This window comes from Furipterus horrens, unplaced genomic scaffold (assembly GCF_987537825.1).
Source record: "Furipterus horrens unplaced genomic scaffold, mFurHor1.1.pri manual_scaffold_1, whole genome shotgun sequence".
Taxonomy (NCBI): Eukaryota; Metazoa; Chordata; class Mammalia; order Chiroptera; family Furipteridae; genus Furipterus; species Furipterus horrens.
Window position 1 is genome coordinate 55,631,257 of NW_028327171.1, and position 14,639 is coordinate 55,645,895.

Genomic DNA, 14,639 nt, shown 5'->3' on the forward strand with positions numbered 1-14,639 from the left:
AAATATGAAAGTATATTTGTGTTATATCCAAAGGAAAATTACCACATTGTATATATTATATTTTCAACTCAAACAAAGCTACTCACAAATGAATGGGTTGGTCAAAAAAACATTTCACTAAGCAAGTATTTAAATTCAGGAAATCCATTACTATTACCAGAAAAACAAGCAAAAATGTGCAAGTCTCACTTGCTGATGGTAAAACAGCAGCCTCATCTTATTAACCTCATTTTAGAGATCAAGAAACTCGGGCTCAAATGGGTCAGAAAAAAGGGGATTTAAACATAGGCTTATCCCACATCACGAACAGTGTTCCCAACCAATATTCAATGACTATTCTATTTATTCAATAAATATTTATTATGCATTTTGCAAAATTTAATGGGCTTTTTATATTCTTGAGACATCTGCAAATGCTTTCTTAGATATAGTCATTAAATACTATTTAATGTTTATAATGATAAATAAATTCTGTTAAGCATTAAGTATATTTTGACTTGTTTAATTGGAGAAGTAACCTACATCAACTAGATTTTTAAACTCTAAACTTAATGAAAAAAATTGTGGAGTATATTTCCCTAACTGGCTACACAAGTCTTTATTTACTACTTTTAGGTAACTGTTCATTTCTGATACTGAGTCTGCCCAATTTAAGGATATTAAATGCATCAACATCCTGTGAAACAAGGCTAACATAAAATAAATGTCAACTTTCTCGGATTTCTAACAAGCTATATAAAACAAAACAGTAATGTACATTAAAAAAAAAAAAAAAGCCCGCTCTGAGACTGCCAGGCAAAAGAACTTATTATTTATGTTCTACTATGGAAAGCAACACAATTGAGACATCTGGACAGGAGTTTAATCTGCTTCTCTCAAGTCAGAGGTTGCAGTAATTATGTTTTTGAATGGCACATACATGATATATAAATCATACAGATATTTACTCTTATTTCTCTGTGCTTCTGAAGCATGGGTGTAAATTAGTTTATGGGTAATTATGTGCTGGAGCAGAAAAAATAAGACTGTGAAAAGAGACTTTAGAAAGAAAATTTCAGACATAGTTTAATACTGCCAAATAAAGTGCCTCTTTTTTCACCAAATGTCATTATCTGTGCAATGCAGTCTGTCTGTGCTTAATTCTTCTCAATTTTAAATTGTTGTGTGTTTCCATTAAGGATCATATTTTTGTGTGAAATCTACAAAAGGCTGACTCATAGAAATAAAGAGCAGAATGGTGGTTGTCAGGGACTAGGAGTGGGGCACAAACTTTCAGCTATAAGATGAGTAAGTTCTGGGGATCTAAGATACAGCTTGGTAAATATAGTTAACAATGCTGTATTAGATACTCGAAAGTTGTTAGAGAGTAGATCTTGTATCTACATTTTTTTACACATTAAAGATAAGTAATTATATGCAGGATAGAGGTGCTAACTAACCTTATTGTGGTAATCATGATGTAACATGTATTCGCATCAAATCATCACATTGCACACCTTAAATGTATATATGTTATAGAACAATAATATCTCAGTAAAGTTGGAAAAAAGGTCATATTTTTGACTTACAGCAGTTCCATATCTATATTGCTCTATAGCAGCATTATCCAAAAAAACATATAATGAAAGCTACATACATAATTTAAAATGTTCCAGTAACCACATTTGAAAAGGTTTTAAAAATTGAGTAGAATTAATTTCAATAGTAAATTTTATTTAACTGAATATTAAATAATTTAATCAATAAAATGTAATCAGTACAAAATTATCAATAATATTTTTTTCATATTAAGTCCTTGAAATCTAGGGTGTATTTTATACTTACAGCCCATCACCTTGGCCTTGCCACTTTTCAAGCAGCCTCAGTGACTCATAGCCACTATATTGGATGGGGCAACACTCCAGTGAGCCCTTTTTCATGTTACTTAAATCAGGACAACCTGGATTAATTTTCTTGATAGAAAATAGGACAAGTCTATGAAGTAAGACTTATTTTCGAGTTTTAAATAGTGAACGAACACTTCTGGAGTCCAAATAGTGCAGCTGTATTTGAGTCTTAATGCAGCTGCATCATATAAAATGAAGACATTTTAATCCAAATAGGAAACGGGGGAATAGATGAAGTGAGAAAATGCACAGCTCACGTGTGCTTGAATGAGTAGCTTCCTGGGATCTTGGAGGAAATGTCAGCTCTGTAAATACCAGGATGAGTTTATAGGAACTTCTGGGTGATTAACACTTAATGTAATATGCTGAGTTATTCCTTTTCCAGAATGAAGCTCCTATTCTGGACATCCTCCAACCTAAAGAAAAAAAAAAGCCGCACTACTTATTGTAGCTGCTTCTGCAAGTCTCTAGTCCATGGCTTGGCACCCTCTGGGAAGTGTCAAGTCACTGTCCACCTAGTGAACAGGAAGAAAGTAATGTTGGCTGCACAGACAAAAAGAAAGGCACATATCTTGTTTTGGTTGAATATATCTTTTTCAGAGGACAAAACCCAATGTTGCCACTCGACCCTGTGTTGGAACTTGAGCTGTGTGTAGGGATCTCCACCCTCACCTCCAGTCACTGCCCTCCCAGGGGCGTGAGACTCCTCCTTAGCCGGGAGGGTGATCAGGATACTCAACTGCTTCACATTCCATAGTTGAAAAGAGATCCCCTTTCACACAGCACACTTTGCTTTAGCAGTTTCTACCACAAATCTATTAATTCATTAATTTAACAAGTATTTATTGGTAACCTACTGTTGTAGATACTAGAAATATAAGAGTGAACAGATGAGGGGCAGAAGAGTAAAAAATAAAAAGATCCTGCTTCATAGGAAAAAAGAATGAGGAACTAAATAGTAGATACTAATGATCAGTGCTACACAGGAATGTCAGACAAAGAAAGGAAATGAGAAGCACCCTGATATGGGGGTGACTGTGCAGTGGGAGGTGAGGTGCCATTTTGTATCCATAATTAGGGAAGGTCTCTTTGAGATGACAATTGAGCAAAGACCTTAGGAAGATAAGGGAGGGCGAACAACAGCCACGAATGCCCTGGGGTAGCAACAAGACTGGTGTGTTTCAGGAACAGACAGGGCTACCCTGGGATTCCCAGGTATCTTTACACACCTGCAAGACCTCTATCTTTATCTCACCTATCCCACAGAAAGGGACATTTCAGACTTACTAATATAAATCATTATCTTGATCTAAATTTATCAAACCGGGATCCAAGTCAGTGATGACAGAGACAAGGAGGTAGCATGAGGTCAGAGGGCTCCCTAACAGACTTCAGTCATTTGTAAAATGAGGGATATTAACTAAAGCATATATCTCCAGTAGTTGGGCTTTTACTCTATCGCCATTTTGTGGATCTTTTTTCTCCCCTCCCTCACCCTCCTATTTCCTTGTCTAAACACACCTGAGGTGAGCTGGCTCATTGATCAAAACCTCCAAGTTCTTCTCTCTTTCCCTGTCCTGCAATTTACCATACATGGTTTCTTTGGGGGCTCAGCCGTTTAGCCATCCACTCCCTGTTATGTGCTGCTGATGACCTTTACATCAATACCAAGATTTTCAACAGTGATAAAAGAAGAATATAAAATCAATCCAATTATAGTCAACCATCCCAACTGGCACAAAACTAAAAATTGGCTGAGGAGAGTCTGAAACATGCAGGAAGAATTAGATTTAAGTCTAAATGTCTATCTAGAAAAGAAAAATATGAAGATTTAATAACACCTAGCTATATTAGCTAAGGCTAAATGGGAAAGCATTAATTTAAAGAACACCAAGAAAAAGCAGACCTCAAGAGCATAGGTTCTCTTTTATAAATTAGTGAGTCACAATAATTTAGGGAATAAGGAGTAATTGTGGAATAAGATTAACTAGGTGTTTTAAGATTGTTGAAGATCTTAAATTGCACCAATTTAGCAGGGAGTAGGTTCAGTGTGCTTTAATATAGCAATTAGCGCCCTGGCAATGAAGGGAGCTAAGTGTATTTATTTGTGTGTGGGTTTCCACTGTGTGAGATCATCTCCAACCTTTGCTGAATTTGGGTTGGAACTCCAGAATGTCTGGCTCAAAGGCCCTGTGTTGAAAGTCAGCTTCTTCATCTGTTAAATGTTGGAAGAGTTGAGATCAAATATCTTCCACTTCCAAGAACCCATAAAATCTAGAGAGGCTAAGTGGTGCCTAGAGCTGCATAGCTGGTCTGTGCCAGACTTGAAAAGTGGACTTGGCTCCCAGGGTTCTCTTTATGGCTGTGAGTCAATTCTGTATTTAAAAAAAATCCAGTTTAAGCTCAGCTGTTTGACACAATGTAGATAAATAACCATTTTACTGAATTGTATTTGTTTTTCTATTTCAATCAGTTTTCATGCCAAGTAAACATAACCTCTAAAGAAGGATAGCAGCAGCTAAAGAAGGAACAAGCTTGAACTCAGTTGTATTTGGAGCTGGCTGCCTCATGCAACAGAACACAACAAAGTCAGCCTTTAGCACTCGGAGCAGGAAACAATAGATGTGATGCTTTCAACACACATACTTGTTCAAAAGTGACCTGCAACGGGACCTGGCCATGAACAAGCAAACTGCCATACAAGGCAGAAAAGAACCCTAACTAACTAGAAATCACTGATGGATTTGAAAATATTTTCTCTTAATCCCATGTTTCCTGTGGCTGCTGAGGGACTTCTGCATTTCCCTGAGCTGTGAGAGTATAATGTGAAATCTTCCAGTGATGACTTAGTGACCTGTCATCCCCAGATCTGGAGACGGAGCATTCTATCTCTGTGCACCCACTGGGGCTCTGATTCTCTAAACTATGCCAGAGGTTCCAAATCTGAGACTATTTCATTTCATCCTCTGCTAGGAAATAGGTCAACATCATGTGTTAATTTTTTTTCTTCCTTCATACTATAAACAAAATAAAACAGATAAAAACTAGGAAAAATATTTGTAACGTATTCCAGACAAAGGGTTACTATCCCTAATATATTAAGAGCTTCTAAAACTTGCAAAGTAAAAGAACCACACCCCCACTGAGAAAAGGCATCTTATAAACATGTCCCCTAACCATATGAACAAATGTCCAACCTTACTCATAAAAAGGAAAGTGCTCAGTCAAGCTACAAAGAGATACAAATTCCTACCTATTATATGGGTAAGTATCCAAAATTGTGACAGAATTCTGCATGGGCATGGCTATGAAGAACAGGTACTGTTATATGTTGTTGGTGTTAAGGCAAAATGGGGAGAATTTTAAACCTGGGAAAATTACAAAGGCATTTACCTTTAATCTGTTCTAGAAAGCTATTCCTAAGAAACACTGGCAAGTGTGAAAAGCTATTAATTGCAACACCATTCATAATCACAAAAGACAACAAGGAACCTAAATGTCCATCAACACATGACTGGTTGAATAAACTGTAAAGTACACTGCAGCAATAAAAGAGAGGGAGAAAGGTCTTTATCCTCATGTACTGCTATGGAATACTCTCCAAAATACTGTAAACTTAAGAGCAGTAAGGTGAAGAAGTAACATAGAGGGTATGCATGCTTCTGTATTTGCTTAGATTTAAAATGAGAAGGGTAAACTAAAAACCAGCCAAAATGATTGAAAAATTAGGGGACAGGGGACAGGATAGAATCTAGAGTTTTCTTCTTTTGTTCTGTGGTTTTTATTTAGGAATTTTATAGATATTTAATCTAATTTTAGAACAAAATGTAAAAGAAAAAATGAAACAAATCAACATTATTGTATATTGACTTGTGACTCAACCACACAGAGGAATTATTTTAAGAACTCTTAAAATGGGGTAATTTTTAACTGTTTATCACTAATGGAATATATCCAAAAGTATTTTTTAAGTGAAATCTTAAGTAGTTTTTAATAATATTTTAGAAATACGTATATTATAATCTTGAACATATATATTTAAGCAAGTAAGAAATTATAATAATTTAATAGGAAGAATAGGATTAGGCAAAAAAATTAAAATGCAAACAATAATTCAAGGAAGTACATTTGAACTATAAGTATTAATGTGAATTTCTAATATTATTGTTCATACAAAACAAAAATATTTAGAAGCAATGACCAATTCAGTTGCAATGAAAACCCCTAGTGCTCAAATTTTGATCTAAATACAAGAGTGGGCAAAAGTACATTTAGAATTAGTTGTATGGAAAATACTGCAAAAATTAATAAATAATAATGCAAGAATAAATTCTGTGTTTCACATACTCACAACTGTAAACCTACTCTTGCCCACCTGTGTATATTTCCCTGTAGAAAAAAAAAACAAGGCTTCTTGGTGAAATGACTAGTTCTAAGTCAGGGTAGAGAAAACAGACAAGATAAGGTTGAAGTACATAGTCCCACCACAAAACAAGAAAGTTATGAAAGACCACTAGGGTCATGACAAAAGGATACAGAAGAAACTTGGAGAGGCTTCCAGTTTCAAAGATGGAAAATTTTGGTCACCAAAAAGAATAATGACAGCAATAGATTGAAACATATTAACTATGTTAAAACCCATGTGTTGATGTAATACTTAAAAATTTTTCCTTGGTCATATGTGAGGGGTGCTCATTATTTTGAAAATTAGTAAATAAAGGAAATGAATCAATCATTTATCCTGCTCTTTTGTTCAAATGGTTGATCACAGAAACTGCTTCTTTATAGGAGAGTCCCAGCTAATAAATGCAAAAGGTAGGACAGAATTAGCATATTGCTAGTTTATAAGCCCTAATATACCGGAATGAGCAGTAAACATTGATGGGAAGTAAAGCCATTAGCTAAAATGAGGGACTTTAATATGTAGAGCTTCTCAAAATTTTAAGTGCATATTAATCACTTGGGGATATTGTTAAATTCTGGAATCTGATCCAGTAGGCCTGGGGTTGAGCCTGAGATGCTACCTTTATAACTGGTGCCAATACTGCTGGCAAGAGGACCATTCTAAGAAAGAGAAAGCTGCCCCAACAATGGAGACCTGGCCTGCTACTGTCAGCTGGGTCTTGGTATCCTCCTGCTGAACATAAACAACTTAAAAGAACAACATCAGACAAGGTCATTGGTGGCCACGATAGATCAAGACAAAAACAAGACTACTGTGTAATCATGCTGAAACACATGATGAGCACTGTCAAAGAACAAAACTGACCAAACCTCCCCTTATCCTGGCTATAAGGGGCCACTACTTTGTCACCAATTGTAGCTTTAGGCTCAATCCAGTCTTCCTTCCTTCTAGATATGCTTTTCTGCAATGCCCAATTAGTTCTGCTTCCAGAGCAAAGACCCAACTTCTTAAACCCTTCCTAAAAATCACCAAACATACGCCCAAGTCCTATAGTCAGTTCTCTCTAACACCCTCTGAGAGCATGCTCTCTCATTACAACATGTGGTAAATACATCTTGTTCCACTACAGGTGTGTTCAGGTGGTCTTTGTGGGAGTGTTAGTTCAATACTGTGCGGATCCATCTGACGGCCAGGTCAATAATCACTGTGCACTTCCCAGTTTGAGGCTATGGAGATGCACAGCCCCTCCTATAAAGTGTTCTTGCCAAAATAAACAAACAACCAAACCAAATCTGATTAAGTCTCCAGAATTAACCATCAGTTTACAAGAAATGCAGAGGACAGAGGAACAAATAAGGAACCATATTCAATTCAACCAGAAGATAAATTGCCCTTTTTTTCCCCAACAAATAAATTACCAAACAAAAAGAAGATGGAGGAGGAACATATAGATAAAAAGACACTCAATAAGTCATATCAATCATTTGTAATGTGTATCCCTTGTTTGGGTCTTAATTTGTACAAATTGCTGTACAAACTAATAATGTTGACAAAAAAAGCAAATGTAGGTGGGTATAGATTAAAACATTGGCTATATTTGATCATTGCTGAAGGGTAGTAGACAATTTATTAGAATATTCACCTGTTTTTCTTTTTCTTTCTTTCTTTCTCTTTTGTAATCACTAACAGGTATGTCAACTGCAAGTCCACAGGCATAAGAAATTACTATATAGACTCAGATGATGGTCTTAGAGAAACATTCCATTTAAATGTTTGATTCTAACAAAAAAAGAAAACATATTGTTTGAGAAATTACCTGGATCTGTAGCTGACATCAGTGCACCAAAAAACAAACAGTCAGTGAAATGGAAGTCTCCATTTTTCATCTGGCCAGCATACACCATAGCTTTCACAAAGCCATACATAATTAACCTGTTGAAGAGAAAAATACTGTTTTCAAACATCAACTTAAATCCTGTGCAAACCCATGCCATCATAGCTAACATTTAATTGCTTTCCAAATAAGCATCATATACCAATTACACCATTCTGCCAATTTCCAGACCCTTTAGCTGTCAGTACAATATCTAAATATCTTGTCTATGAAAGACACTTTTACCAAATATCACAACTTGTTCTCTGGAAAAAGGTAACAGAATATTTTATAGTATAGTTTCACAAAAGCAAGATAAATCTAAAGGATATAAAATAATCTGTCAAATACAGCATAGCATATCATGCTCACAAATACAGTGGATGGTTTGACATTGGCAAATAGATTGCTTTTCAGTTTTCATTGTCTTGTCTGTCAGAGGTGTCTAAACTAGGTTTAAAGTTCTAGTCTGTCAATTGCAACGAGAAGGATATTGACCGCTCACAGGGCACCCAGTGAACCAGATACTTCACGATAGATGAGTCTCTCCTACTGCTGGTGTCAGGTCACTTCCACAATGTTAGAGCACCTGTCAGTTCAACATATTCTTGAAAATGAATCCTGAAATGGTTACATTTTGATCTTGCAAGGAAAGCTGTTTTTTGCTGCTGTTGTTGTTTTTTCCATGAGCTTACAAGGTTTATAAGCTTACCAAGCCTACCCCTTAGAATGCCAATGGTCTGTTTTGGTCATCATTTGTAACTCTATCACTTTTCAATTGTGCTTAATTATTTAGTTACCTGATGAATCTTGCTAAAATCTTAGTAGAGGAAATAGAGTGGTGAACTAGACCACAGGAAAATCACTATAAGTGATGGTAAGAGACCTTAGAAACTCCAGATCCTCAGTCAAATAAATGAATGTTTAAATATTCACATGTAGTTAAAGTTCATTTCTTAAAAATGTTCTAAGGTTTTGAGCATGGCTCAGAAGACCAGAAATAAGATATTAGAAATTATAATGTCAAATAAAGTGCAGATATTTCAAATTATGTTAAGAAAAATTTCTCTGTGAGAGAATATTTCATATACACTTTCATTTAAAACCAGGTTCTACCACTCATTAGCTATATAAATTTTAGGGCATTACTAAATTTTATGAGTTTCAATATCCTTATTCATGAAGTATGGATGACAATAATAGTAGCCATAGAGTTGTTTTAAAGGTTGTCTGAGATAACACATTTGATTTCTGGCACATAGAAATTTTTCAGAGATTATTATTACCGGTTGCCCTGGCTGGTTTGGCTCAGTGGATTGAGCGTCGGCCTGCGAGCTAAGTGTCGCTGGTTCGATCTTCCAGTCAGGGCACATCAGAGAAGGAAAACTCTGTCTCCAAAAAACCTCCGCTGCCTTGCGGCATACCTCTTCAGGGGAAAGGCTAAGGGAGTAAACCCCGACAGAAAATCCGGAGCCGGAGTCCCTAAGGCGGTTTGACGTTGTAGTCAACACCGGCAACTCCTGCGGCGCACCTGAAGCCAAGCTGTATTGACTCCGCCTTTCCCTTGGACCCTTCAGCTGCGAAGAGAGGGGGGGTCTGCTGCATGGGCAACAGCAGACCCTCCATATCACCCTGCCCAGGCTCTGTAGCTTCAGCTTTACTGGAGAGGACACTCCAGCGTCATCGTAAGATGTCGATTCAACATGGGAGGAGACAGACACCGTGTCACTCCCAGTCGGACTGCACAGCCATTCTCGGCAGTGCAGATAGACTCTTAAGAAGCTACACCATCGTCTCTCAAGACGGACGGCTGCCGACGACGAATAATAATGATCAAAATAGGTAATACAGGTATCTCCCGTATAACATGGTACTTCTATAACACAATTTTGCTCTAACATGATATGACTGTAGAGGATATCCAAGAATTACTGGTAGAAGAAGAAACTGATGAAGCAATTCTGGTGGAAATGACATCTGGAATGTGCCAAGATAACTTAGGGGATAATAGCCCTAATGAAAATGAAGAAGTTAAACAGCTTACTCTAAAAAGCATAAAGAAAGGCCTAGACTTAGATGAACAGTTAGTCATATTTCCTAAATGAAGATCCTTGCACTGAAAGGAGCACAAAGTTTAAAAGAATTTCAAAAGTGCTTAGCAAAGTATAATGAAATTTATAAAAATTTCTCAGCTAAAAGCAAGCAACCTAAAATAACAGATTTCTTTGCAAAAAGTAGAGCATAGAAATCAAGATAATGCTGAAGAAAGTTCAGAGGATGAGGAAATCTTATCAAAAATAAAATGCATTTGGTTAACGGAGCTTAGTAGTAATGACGAAGAAAACATTACTTAATTCATATTAATATGTAATACTTTTATGGAAATTGCTTTAATAAATATATTTCTCTTAATTATAAAAATATAATAGTTTTTTTTTTTTTAATTTTTGGAACCTAACCCCTCTTTTTGTACTAGTTCTTTGTTTCATATAACATGAATTTGCATAACACGGCATTTGTTAGGAACCTAACAACTGTGTTATATGGGAGTTACCTATATTTACTTATTTATTTCCATTTCTGCATGTTTTAACTCACTTAATCCATACATCAATCCTATTAAGTAGATACTATTTGTATTTTACAGATGATAAAACTGAACACAGTGTAATCAAGTAATTTGTTCAAGGTGACAAATTACTATTAACTTTTGAAACCCTGTTTTGAACTGTAGGGATTTGACTTCAGCGCCAAGGCTTTTAACTATCACATCATATTCCCTAGATGAACAGTTCTATATTTTACATTATATGTTATCTCATAGAATATATTCACAACTCCCCCATTTGGTGATTGCTGTAGGCAGTAAACAGGAGCAGCAATGGATTATCCCTAAGAAGGTGGAAATAATGCTACTCTATGAGTTGACCTATTAAGACAAGCCACAGTGGGTTGGAGCTGAGAGATGCAACATTGCTGTGAAGAGTGTGGATTCTAATAGGGGAGATTGAGTCTTAACTGGGCTGAAGGTATTAACATGTCAGAAAGACTGTGCCATGGGACACAGCAGTGGTTGCCAGGAAGAGGCAAGTGCAAGAAGTCTCAATCATGGCAGCTCACTCACAATTATTCTGGGAGGGTTGGCTGGTTACCAGAATTTATTGGGGTGACATTGGTTAATAAAATTACATAGGTTTCAGGTGTACAATTCTATAATACATCATCTGTATATTGTGTTGTATGTAAAAAAAATGAATCCAATAGCAATCATCATTTTTTCACAGTGGTATATTCCATCAGCACTGCATAGGAAGTGTCTGAGATGGCTTAGAATACAGGAAAGACATGGTTCAGTGGGGGAGAGGAGATCAGTAAGTCCAGTGCGAGCAGTGTCATGAAGATGCAGGACCTTGGGGAGGTGTCTTCCAGGGGCCAGTCTGTGGTGAGTTACAGCCAGGTTTCAGGGGGTGGGAAATGAAGCATAATTGCCTCAAAAAAAGTAAAATTGTTGATATCACTGATTTCAACATAAATCCACTTGATGCTATTCTATGAAAGCAAAGTGCTGTTGCTGTGGAGGGATAAAGATGGAAATCCATGACCTGCCTCGTAAGAGTGGGACATCCCAGTTTGGCAGTCCTGTCACTCTGGCTAATGGAAGGCATTGGGTAAAGGGAAATTTGGGGAAATGTCCAACACAATGCTCCACCTACTCACTTTATGGAGTGTTTATGATGCATGTACTGATTTTAAATCTCATGAGCTTGTTTCACACTACTGAAGCTCTACACCTAAAGGCATGTTGCAAAAATGTTTCAAAACAAAAAGTTCCAGAAGGCTCAATTGTTTGGATAATTTTTAAGACATGTCACCTTAACCTCTCTCAGTACTTTTTTTTTAAAGAATGTATCTTCTTAAAAAAAAATAGCTTTGATCGAGCTATGAATAGATCTACTAGAAAAGGCGGTTTTTTGAATTGCTGGGAATAACAAGGGAAGCTGTCAGCTGAGGGACACAGTTGTGTAGACCAGTCTCGTTACCTGTCAGAAGTGCCATATCCCTGCCTGAAAGCATGTGAAACAGGCCACTGTGCAGAGCTCACTCTGTAGTGTGGAAAGCCCAGCTCCAGCAGGCTCTGGGAGCAATGTGAAACCCGGAGTCTCCATCTAGATTTCTGGTTCCTGGACCTAAACATTTTCCTTTGGATAAGTTATCGTTCCCTAATTATTTGTTTGCACTTTATGGATAGTGTCAATCTAACAATAACCCACTGGAGAACTCATAAACTCTTTTTTCAGCTTCATTAAAATATAATTGATATATAACATTGTGTAAGTTTGAAGTATGTGATGTGATGATTCGATATATGTATGGATTGCAAAATGATCATCACCATAAGGTTAGTTAACACATTCATCACTTCAGAGTTAAAACTTTGTGTGTGTGTCGTGAGAACTTGTAAGATCTTCTCTCTCACAAACTTTCAAATATACAACACAGTATTCTAAACCATCCCAACCCCCTGTCTCTGGCAACCACCAATCTGTTCTCTGTTACTATGAGAAAACTCAATTTCTGAACACTGGGCTGGTTGGGATTGGAAAGATCTGCTAGCCAAGTTCATTTATTTATTCACCCATGCATTAATTAACTCATTCATTCAACAGATGCTTCTCAATACACATAACTCTTCCTCTCAGGGAGTTTACATTTTATTGGGATAGCCAGACATTTAATAGCTAATTTATAAGTTATTATTCCATTAATATAATTATTTATTTCTCTGGAGAGAAGTAGAGTGCACATGTGCACACTTCTGCCAGTTGCGATCATTAAAGGGAGACTTTATTTTATGGGAGAGATCACAAGGTCAATTTTAGAAATGTTGACATTGAGAAGCTGATGAGGCTGTTGGGTATACACATCTGGATCCAAGCCAGGGATCTGTTCCGGAGATAGATTTGAGAGCAGACACAGTGTGGTATATGTTGTTGCAGTGTTGGGTGTGGATGAAAGTCTAAAGAGAACATGAAGCGGCAGAGGGCCCATGATTGAGGCCTGGGGAACGCCAGCATTTGAAGATGAGAAAGAGACAATGAGGCAGCTGAAAATACCAATAATCAGTCAATAGATACATGAGTGGAAATCTAGTAGTGTCACAGGAGTCAAGAGAATAAATGTTGCAGAAAGAAGAGAATAATAAATAGAGTTGAATGTTGCCAAGAGGGCCATTTATTTTTGTATCATTACAAGTGTGGGGTTGCAGCAGGATTAGAATGGATGGAGAGCCCAGGGAAAATGAGGAAACTGAGATAGGCAACACACCCACATATTCTAAGTTTGGCTGTGAGAGGAGCCAGTCTGCCTCCAAACAGAGAAAGAGGATTGGGGTGAAACTTGAGTTGGTCAGAAAGACATGAAGAAGGAGCTGGAAGCAGCTCACATTTCATGGGGGCTCACAAACAGGTGTGCCAAAATGATAATTCTGCTTTGTCAAGATTAGTGGTACAAGGGGGTGAGTCTGACTTTGGGTAGAATTATAGGGGCCTCAAAAGGCCTGTAAATGCCTGGGTTCCTGGAGGTGTCAAAGGGATGATTTTCCTCATTTGCCACTGTTTCTCACCGTTTTTAACATTTATCATATTATTATAAAAGCCTTTACTGAGGAATGTAAAGATAAATCAGGCATGATTTCCACCCTCAGGAAGGAGAGACAATTTACCTACGTAAGCAGATCATGTGATAGAAAGTGCTAAGTGTCCCCAGGAGGGGTGCAGGTCATGTGCACTGAAGTCACAGAGGAGCAGCTCTCTTTCATTGGGGATTCAGGAAAGGCTTTTGAGAGGAACGTGGCAAATCTGCTGAACCTGAAATACACAGCCAAGTAAGTAGACTGCCAGCAATATTATTTCTCTATGTTGGATGTTCCAACTACTGATCTATTGTTACAGAATGAAAAACCTTTCCTACTGAAGGTGGTGTGTTCTTGGATCAGCACAAAACCCAATGGACAAACAAAATCCTTCCTTTGGCAATCCAGGGAACCATCTGCCATCTGCCACATGCTGCAGATGAGGGGGAAAGGCATGTCCTGCCTGAGCTGTGGCTCCACTTAGGGCTCTCACTTCAGCACCCAGAAAGTCCAGGAAGCCAGTAGGCTCTGTTGTAGCTGAAGCAGGTACTCAGATCTCATAATGCTAGATGACCCTTTAGGTCCCTTCTACTTTTCCCACTAGTCTCACATCTTTGTTCCCTCTGCTTCTTGAAAATTGAGGAGAAGAAACAGATGAAATAGTCAGGATGGCTTGCGGGTATTTAAAAAATGGGGATCAGGTGAAGCCCCACTCAGCTTGACTATAGTGATAGGTAAGCTCCTGTCCAGTTCCTAAGTCAGATATCTTGTACAAGGAGCTATGCAGACTGCATTTTTCCAGCCCTTAATCTTCTCTCCTCTCAAAGAGGTGGAGGGAGACAA

The 14,639-nt window shown here is 37.4% G+C and overlaps 1 protein-coding gene across 1 annotated transcript in view; it reads right to left on the reverse strand.

The window, feature by feature from the left end:
* SLC9A9 (solute carrier family 9 member A9) overlaps positions 1-14,639 on the reverse strand; it is a 534,896-nt gene that overhangs the window by 392,579 nt on the left and 127,678 nt on the right. The window contains exon 5 of the mRNA XM_090275635.1: positions 8,108-8,223. Within this exon, the coding sequence (XP_090131761.1) occupies positions 8,108-8,223 (116 nt within the window). The remainder of the gene's footprint in view (positions 1-8,107; positions 8,224-14,639) is intronic.